The 9,565-nt window shown below is 49.6% G+C and overlaps 1 protein-coding gene across 1 annotated transcript; it reads right to left on the bottom strand.

Annotated features, from left to right (window-relative positions):
- Positions 1-1,869: 1,869 nt before the first annotated feature.
- KLF11 (Kruppel-like factor 11) lies at positions 1,870-9,112 on the bottom strand. The gene is made up of 4 exons (XM_012662434.1): positions 8,939-9,112; positions 7,147-7,416; positions 5,260-6,223; positions 1,870-2,519 (listed from the first exon to the last, which is right to left on the bottom strand). The coding sequence occupies exons 1-4, from the start codon at positions 8,978-8,980 to the stop codon at positions 2,239-2,241; spliced, it is 1,557 nt and encodes a 518-aa protein (XP_012517888.1). The 5' UTR covers positions 8,981-9,112; the 3' UTR covers positions 1,870-2,238.
- Between the last annotated feature and the right edge of the window lie 453 nt (positions 9,113-9,565).

A 9,565-nucleotide genomic window follows, 5' to 3' on the forward strand; every position in this document is an offset into this window, starting at 1 on the left:
TATAATTGAAACTACTTAAAAGGCTCAAAGTCAAAAAAGATCAAGCAAAACTGCTCAGGCGATAAAGTGCACTGGGGACCCTCCTGCTTCGCTCCACCGCCAGCACCCAGAGCCGCCGGCCGAGGGGCTCCGCGCTGAAGCAACGAGCGAGGGCTCTGCTTCTCGGGAGAGTGTTTTTCAGACACCGAACTGTTTCCCAACACAATCAATAGACGAATGGGCCGGGGTGGGGAATTGTTTACAGAAGGCATTTCCAAATCTAATCAGGAAATGGAAAGTATAATGTAAAACCATTTTCAACATATCTATTCTTCAGAAACAACACTGCCCAGAGAATGACGTTCTATGTGACAAGCAACCAAATACTCAAAGGCCTTGTATTACCCACCAAACACTAGTAGGACTAACATTACTGTGCATGTCATAATTAAGAAAAACATCCAAATTTGATGCCATTTATGGCATGCAGTCAAAAATGTTTATGCTGACTTAACGTGAGTAGGAGAAAGGATGGGGCAGATGAGCTATGTACAATTGCAGTTCTCCTGCAACTGTGCTACGTCTCATAACAGGAACACGCACCTATGGAAGTGTCCAAACACAGGAAAACCTCCTAAGAATACATACATACATATATGTCAAATAACAGTTGATAGTAAAGGGCAACTTAATGGGTATCAAATAACATACAATGAATGACCAGGTGGGAGCCATATCACACTAAAAAGACCTGAACACAAAACCTAATTTTATTCAATTATTCAATATTTCACCTTACCATCATTTTAAAGGTAAATGCCAATAACTAACAGGCCAAGACAAACTCTAAACACATACTGCACAATAAAAAATATTCCCAGGCTACCAAAGTAGTGCAACACTCTGTATAATCTTACATTTATTCTGTTGCCTGAACTTCCAGTATTTAACAAAAACCAGTTTCAGTGGCTTCTTGGATGCAGGAGGCCACCATCTCTTGTACACGTAGGACATGCGCTCACGCAGCTTGCAAGTGGTGTCCCCAGTCTATTTTCTAGGTAGACTGTAAAAAACCTCATTTCAGGTCATTTTGTTTGATCAAAACAATTTCCTTTACAGAAAATGAACGAAAGGGCAGCTGGGCAGTATTACTGCCACTCAGCGTAACTTGCATTTCCTAGAGCTTTTAGTATTTAATAAGGAATCAGATCCTTGGAGCCCTTGACCTGCACGTGCACCCCACTTCAGACAAGCTATACTTTGGTGGAAAGTTCATCAACCAATACTGACATGTCCTTTTTCTCTAAGAAGTTGCTCTACCCACAATATAATATGGATAAGGCCACATCAAAAGAAGACAACAGCCAAAGGGGATGGGTTTGGGTGTTCACCTCATCTTTTTTGGTGTTTTAGGTACAAACACAGGAAACTGAATGCCTTGCTTTCAGCAGAGCAATAACCCAAAAGACAGCATCGCACACAGACACTCGATCCTGCATCGGCTCCCGCTCCTGGGATCTATCCAGTGGCTTAAGCTGCCCTCTGGGGTACGTCCTCCACAAGTCCCACTATGGACACAGGTCACTACTTCAAGTCAACCAAAACTGTAGTTCCTTGGGCGACAGGAACGGCTGCCTGGAATTTCCCTTGAAAATGTTATAAAGAAGTTGACTGCAAAATTTATTTTTCCCTTTTCTTTAAGAGGCCCTTATTCAGCCTGTTCTGATTTCAAAAAAATTCTTAAATCTAAAAGGCCTGATAAAAAAACGTGATTTTTTTTTTTTTGGCTGAATAATTTGTCAAGTTTACTAAAGGCAGAGTCATATAAAAACTTCGTTATTAAACACTGAAAATAAGGTTGTAAAATCATCTATCTAGAAATTGGTGATGGGAGCACCAACAATATAAATATTCTTATAAAAAATAGTATAAAAATTAGTACCCTGTCTCATTTCTACAAAACATGAATAGAAAGGTTGTAAAAATCCAGACTTTGTAAACTTTATTGCCGAAATGTCTGCCTGAATGCTGGTGATTTAAATTACCAAATTTGCTTCCATTTCCTTAAAAAAAAATTCTCAAACTATAAAAGATATTGAACAGGGTCCCAACCAGAAAAGAAGAGTTAACATACTTTCATCAGAACCAGCTCCCCAACCTTCCCCTAGCCCCTAAGACCATTTTTTTTGGAGAGGAACCCATCAGCTCCATTCCTGAAGAGGCTTTTTAAAAATCCCCTGGGCCACCCCTCGTCAACCTTTAGGCAGAAGCCGGCATGGTCACAAGCGGGCTCCCGGGGCTCTCTGCAGAGGCAATTCTGTTCAGTTTGCCGACCTCTGCCTGCCAGCCCGGGATCTTCTTGGTAGTCATGTGGCGTCGGGCATGTTTTGTCAGGTGGTCGCTGCGCATGAAACGCCGGTCACACACCGGGCACACAAACTTCTTCTCCCCTGTGTGAGTTCTGCGGTGGCGAGACAGTTCATCTGAACGAGCAAATTTTTTATCACAGCCATCCCAGCTGCAGCTGAAAGGCTTCTCCCCTAAGAGGTGAGAAAACACATATTAAACATTCTGCATGAACCTTATTGGATAGGTCAGTTCATGTCATTTTAATATTTTGCTCACCAAAATCTCAGAAGAAAATAATATCCTATTATTCTGATATTGTGTGATTCGGAAGTCAAGAAATCCTCCAAGATGAATTTTTCTGCCACACCTAAAACGTAGTATGTCAGGGCCCAAAGAACGCAAACTAATCTTTCAAAAGATGATATAGAGTACCCCATCCTGTGTCTCCTGCAGTTACAGAGGTACGCGAGGGAGCCTCCCACCAGGCACCATGGGCCCCCCTTCACGACAGAGCCCTCTGGGGCTTTCCTAGCCAGCAGCGGAGCATCTTTTCCTACAACCTGAAGCCATTCTCTTTCCCAGGCTATGACAATCACATACCGCGTGCGACCGCTGATTTGTAAAACGCTGCTACGTGCTGTTGCGTGGCCTGTCTTTCCATGGATTTATGACTTGTCCAGCGCATGCACCATTGTACAGCTAAGCCCTTGGCACAGCACTTCATACAACAGGTGGCAAACAGTTTAAGAGACACCAACTAAATATATGCGATTTTCAGAGTTGAATCAACAAGAAGATTCAGCACCACAATGGTCTTTCACAAACCATTTTAAGCAGCAGGGCCTGAAACTTCATGATTTCAAACACTCCATGGTATAAGCATAAAGCGCCCTACCAGTTCCCAGGTTCTACCATCATGGCTGGCAGCACACCAGGACGTCCAGGTGTTGGACAGAGACTAATAGCCCTTTGGCATAGGGTATATTAATATAAAATTCCCTACTTGTTTTCAACCTAACAAAAATGTAGCATCCACTCTACCTTACTCCAATTTAAATATTTTCAGGTTGGTAGAAATATATAAAAAGCGATCTTATCCAAGGTAATCTTACCCAAAGTTTCCATTTCTCATAAAAATACCAACAGAGTTTACAAAATGGAACAAGGGTACTCTTCAGAACCTTTATGGTTATTTAAATTTTTGACTTTTTAATTTTTAGATACAAGGTCTCCCCTCTGTTGCCCAGGCTGGGGTGCAGTGAGGAGATCATAGCTCACTGCAGCCTCTAACTCCAGGGCTCAAGTGATCCCCCCACCTCAGCCTCCTGAGTGGCTGCAGATTCATGCAACCACACCAGGCTGATGGTTATTTAACTTGAAGTACTTAGGGCGACATGGAAGGAACTTGTTTGGATCACCACATCTTATGCCATTTTATCAGTACTTCCGCCCAAGAGGGCAAACTGAGTAAACAGTAGAACCTCATTCTGTCACCTCCCAACTCTGGAAGCTGTGCTGTGCTGTGATTTGAAGTTCACCTAGGTAGTCTCAGAGAAGAGCAGCACTTACCAAATCAACAGGCCACGCGGGCGCCAAGCAGGTCACAGCCCCCATGCCCGCCCCACACTAGCCATCATTACTAGCGTCAGGTACCAGGAACAGATTCAGGTGAGATAAGATGAGTATTTACGTGAATAAAAAGCAAAGGCAGAACTTGGTGAGACATACAATAAATAACTAGGGTCAAAGAAGGAAAGAAGATCAGGAAACATTCTAAGAACTGATTTTGGGAAGGCCCTTGGAAGGTTCCAGCAAGTAGAGATGGGCAGAGGGCTGAGGGTGAAGGGTAGAAATATGGAACCTGAGAGAGGCTGCTTTTGCATAAGCAGAGAGGCAAATAAGTTTGGCACATTATTCCCAAAGCAAACAGCCACTCTGTAGTGTGAAGGAATAGTAGAGTTCTTAAAAGGTCTGAATACCAGATTGCATTTCATTCTGCGCACACGGCTACCATGATCAGAGCTTTCCTACGCTAAGTATTAAGTGGCAACCACCCTATTAATGTGCTTATATGTAATGCACGTGTGAATTTCTGAAAAGCCAGTTTAATAAGCATATAACTTAACCATACAGAACCCTTAAAAAAACAAAACAACAGAACACTAACTCACTGAACAAAAAGCTCCACAGAACATCTAAGAAATGGTGCCCTCATCTACTGAAGTGATTTTCTTCCGGGCAACACTCGGATTGCTGCTAGACAACATGGTAGCCACTGGCCTGCCCCACGGAGCTACTTATAATAAATGTAAAATTTAGTGCCTCGGTCGCACTAGCCACGTTTCAAGTGCATGTGGCCAGCGCCTACCCTAATGGATAATGAACATTTCCATTGTCACAGAAAATTCTATTGGACAAGGCTGATTAGATAATAGGTCACTAGGTCATTGGGTCCTAGTTTTTTGTGTGACTTACTGTGAATTAAAAACTATGTATTCTCAAAAGAAAAAATACTCATTTAAAATATCCCAGAATTTGAACTTTTATACAGTACAGACAAGCCTTTCCCCCACAGTAAACATTAAGTCACACTGATAAGACGCATTAACCGAATGTGAAAGCAGAGCACAAGATGTCTACTGAAATGGGAACAGTAAATGTGAGCCACCCTAAAAGCTATCAAAGGACCCCAATCACAGATCTATACCACATTTTACCCCAGGGTGGCCAGCTGGCCACTCTGTGTTGGCTGTGCTAGTGATAACCCAACCCCTAGAAGATCCTGAGGGCTTTTCAGAACCAAAGAAAAAGCACACTTCCACCTTCTCCAGTGGTCCTCACATTTCCTTCCCACCCAAAGGCTCAAAGTGTGCTGCCTAACCACAGGGTCTCCCCTGCCCAATGCTCCACCTTGCCCCAGTACTTACTTACCTGTGTGAGTACGAAGATGAGCTTTGAGGTGGGAACTTTTGAAGTACGTCTTCCGACAGCCCGGGAAGTTGCAAACATAGTTCCTCCTTCGGGAAAAGTCTACCTGAGGGGCACAATTTTGGCTGGAAGCAATGAACACTGGAGCAGGGGCAAGGGGCAACAACTTGGTGTTCCCAATAGTCATGACGCTGGCAGAGCAGGTGGCAGGCTGAGGGACCGCTCCCGAGGGCAGAACCAGCATGACAGCTCCCTGAGGCACAGGCGGTCCCACCAGCACAGGTGGAGGCACCGGAGCAGCCTGGGGAAGGATGGGTTTGACAGTCCCCGCAGACAACTGGGGAGGGGGCTTCAGAAAAGCTGGTAACGTCCCACTTTGTCCAGCCACAGGAATCATTTGGCAAAGGACAGGGGGACTGGGGTCAGGGACAGAGATCAGAGGGGTGGTTTTCCTTGGCAAGTCATTTTCGTAATTCTTTGGTGAGCAGGTCTGAACTGCAATGGGCCGCCCTGCCTGTTGGCCGTTGTCAGTGGGGAGCAGGCCCCCAGACTTGCGCAAGCAAGGCTGACAGGGCACCAAGTTAGTGTTGAGTAAACTGTGTGTGAGGCCTGGGTCCTGCAAAGCTTCAAAATGTCCCAGAAACTGTGCTTCTCCTTCCCTGTTGTCAGAAAGTTGTCGTTCTGGAGTCTGGACAGCAGGAAAGTGAACAGGAACAGGACTCTCCCCAGTGTGGCGGATCACACTGGTCACCACGGCCCTGCAGGGTGGGCCACGGGATGGCTCTAGTGGCTCTGGCTTCAAACCTGGCAAGCCCCTCTCCCCACTTCGGCTCAGCACTCTGGCTGCAACAGCAGAGGACGGGGACATGGCCGTGATTTTGTGTGCTTTTGAATCAGTTGCTTGGGAAGGAACAGGTAATCCCGTTGATGGTTCCATGAGATCAGGGCTCTGAGGAGGTGTTATGCACTTAAAAACAAAAGTACCATGTGAAAATGTCATTTTGGTTAAATTTTAAAAGAGACTTAATTGATCACATTGCCCCCAACACCTTTAAACAGAAACATCTAGAGAAGACTGGTCTAAGCCTGCTCTTAACACCTCAGTAGGTTTCACGGCTGCACGAGGCACTTCACTTTCTCACCTGCCCCCCATGGCACTGAGCCCTCCCAAACCTGCAGAAGATCCCAACGCTGTGGAATTCAGTGGGGCTCCCAGCAGCCAGGCCCACACTTCTACCACCCTGGCTGCCACCCACAGTCGCTTCTCAACCCTCTCCAGGTCTGCTTTCTACACTCTTCTTCCGATGCAAGCTTCCAGCCCAGGACATCACAATTTTCACTATTAGCAACCTCTAGCTCTCAAATTCTCCAAACTGAGAAGCAATTTCTGTAAGTACTTTGACAGCTATAGCAAGTAAAAAAAAAAAAAAAAAAAAAAAAAAAAAAAAAGAATTAAAACAACCAAACCAAAAAAAAGTGGCCGCCAAAAGAAAGCAAAAAAAACAACAAACAAAGCCGGCCGGATCAAAAAACACACGCTCTCCACAGCCCACACACACACACCCAGACCAAAAACGGACACGGGCACACGGAGAAAATCACACCCAAAACACAAGACCCCACAAAAAAAAAAAAAAATCACAGTCTCCACAAAAATCTAGAGGTCACACCATAGACACTAACTGCATAGCTAACAAGCTATGAAAAGAGTACATTTTCAAGACAGGGAGTTTTTACCCCTTCTGACCCACACAAAGGGAGGGTTGCAACTTGCTTGCTAGCATCCCAGTGAATCTTCCCATGAATTCTTGAAGAATTTTGTGAGGAACACATTTATTTAAGCTACTCTAGTTATTTCACAAAAATGCTCCTGTTCCCACCTCCTCTTACCAGAGTCGATAAAGAATGGAAGTCCTTTGGTAGCTCAGGCGCAGACGTATCCATATGCACAGTGGTGGTGACGTCCCCAGAGTCAGAGACAGGTGTGAGGGGTCTTATCTTTAATAGGTCACCTTTCTGGGATCTTTGACCCCAGGAGCTCATACAAACAAGAGCCTCAACAGCTTCGATGTCTGTCTGCTCTAAGATGCCGCACGTAGACCTTTCGCTGTCATGCCGCTTCCTCTCCAGGATTGACTCACATATGTCCATGATGTCAACCTAAAGGCAACACAACGGCTTTTCAGTGCAGGGGAAAAACAGGAAAGGTAACCCACAATGGGTACGTGAATATGCACACCAGAAGCTTGTACTATGCATGTAATGCACCTGCAATATTCCACACGCAACAGCTCTGCATTCTAGTAAAACATGTTAATGGAACACTCATGACAACTTTGCTTTCGAGCTAACATTCTGAAGACTGAACTTAGCTGGCAAGCAGTTTCCACCAAAACCCTGACTCTTAAAAAAGATTACTAAGTTCATGTTTTTCTTGGGTAAATGATTAGTAAGACTTTAACCCCAGAAATATAAGCTAAAGTGGCCCCTGCAAAGCTGTCACACAGGAAGGATGAACTGGTACTAAGGCCATCTAACAGGTCTGCCAGTGAATAAGATCCTCTGATGATGGCTGATTTGGCAAAGCCACCAGAGTAGTGTCCCTCCAGAGGCCTTTTTAGACACTCTCTGGCGCATTCACCCTCCCCCCTTTAAGCCAGGGTATTCCCACGGCAGCACTTCCCAGCGGCTGAACTCCACGGGCTCCTGCAGGTAGATCCCATGGCGATTTAGCCTGTTTCCTCAACAGATTCAGAAACATTGTCACTTGTTCCTGCCCCGGGGACGGTAGAGGATGAGAGTGTGTAAGAGATCTGCCACAACCCAGGGGAAGGATCACTTCCGGGTGTATCGCACCATCTCTTTTTAAGTGGGAGGAGGAAAGCGAATGGAATCAGCTGATTTCTTCCAAAAGAAAGTCTGTAAAGACACACATTTCCACTCAATTTGCCTAAGCACCAAAACTTCCTGTGTGCCCGTGTTCCCCCCAGACCAAACGAGTAAAGAAAAGGCCTTACAAATGCCACTCCGCCCGGGTTCTGGCCGGCAGCCTGCTGCACGAAACCCACTGTGAAGTCACAACGTGGGCCGTCCGGCGTCGCCTCTGGGGCCCGGGAGCCAGCAGCCCGCGCAGCAAAGGCCCAGCCACGCCCACCGGGCCCCGCTCAAGCCCGCAGCTGCCCGCACACCATGACCAGCGGGCTCCGCCCAAGTCCACGTGCCCGCCTCCCCGCAACCCCTGCGTCCAGGCGCGCAAGGGCGCCGCCGCCCGCGTGCCTCGTTCCCGCCAGCCGCCCCGGCCCCGCCCTCTCGGGCTCGCCCCGCCCGCGTGCCGCGTTCCCGCCAGCCGCGCCCCCGCCCAACGGCCGCCCTCCGCACTGGACCGGGGTGACGTCATGGCTGGAAATAGCCCGCGGCCGGCGGGGCGGGGCGGCTGCCGGAACGCGAGACAAAGCTGCGCCTCCGCCGGCGCGGGGCACACGCCCCCTGCCCGGCCCGGCCCGACCCCGCGCGGCCGCCGCCCCGCCGGGCCTCAGAGTCCGCCGCGAGCCTATACCCCTGCGGCCGCGGCAGCCGCGGCAAGGCCCGCACACCGCCCATCCACGCCGGCCCCGCACCGCGGGGCGCCCTTCGCCTCGCCCCTCGCTCAGGCGGCCCCTCCCGCGCCATCCCTGCCACTCACCCCGCGCGCGTCGCCCAGGCCCGCGGAGCCCGGCCCGTGCATGATGCCGGCGTCCAGGAGGCAACAAAGCGGCTGCGGGGCGTCAGCTCGGCGCACGGCAGCAGCCGCACGTGCGCGGCGGGCGGCGGCAACCCGCAGCTCCTGCGGCCGGCGCGCGCCTCCGCCCGCCCGCGCGGCTCTGCCCCGGCGCGGCCCTCGCGGCGCGGGAGGGGTGGGGCTGTCGCGGATGGGGTAGCCGCACGGGGGCGGGGCGCACAGTCAAAACCAAAATAGACCGCGCCCCCCGGGGCGGGGCCGACCACCTTCAGCCAATCCGCGGCCGGCCCGTGCGCGGCCGGCCAATGGGTGCCGCAGGGGGCCGCATGATCGGAGCCTGGTCGGGGCGTGATCCGGCGGAGCGGGATGCGGCACGTGTTTTGGTCGGAGCGAGAGGGCGGAGCCTGAGGTCCTGGAAAGTAGGGGAAAGGTCCCGGCGGCGGCACGGCGGGAGCGCGGCGCGAGGGGGCGCTGGGGCAGAGGGGGCGGTGCCGTGGCGTGCTGGGAAGTCCCGGGGTCGGGGCCGGGGCCAGGGCTGGGCTGCCTGTCCTGGGTGGGGGACCGCGCTTAAAGGCGCCGCCTGCATCTACC

Source organism: Propithecus coquereli, unplaced genomic scaffold, assembly GCF_000956105.1.
Source record: "Propithecus coquereli isolate 6110/MARCELLA unplaced genomic scaffold, Pcoq_1.0 Scaffold764, whole genome shotgun sequence".
NCBI lineage: Eukaryota > Metazoa > Chordata > Mammalia > Primates > Indriidae > Propithecus > Propithecus coquereli.

Excerpts from the sequence above, each read along its gene's own strand:
- KLF11 (XM_012662434.1), bottom strand. The coding sequence starts at position 8,980 with ATGCACGGGCCGGGCTCCGCGGGCCTGGGCGACGCGCGCGGG. Across the intron at positions 7,417-8,938 it reads GCCTGGGCGACGCGCGCGGG|GTTGACATCATGGACATATG; the intron begins GTGAGTGGCAGG and ends TGTTGCCTTTAG. Across the intron at positions 2,520-5,259 it reads TCATCTTCGTACTCACACAG|GGGAGAAGCCTTTCAGCTGC; the intron begins GTAAGTAAGTAC and ends CTCACCTCTTAG.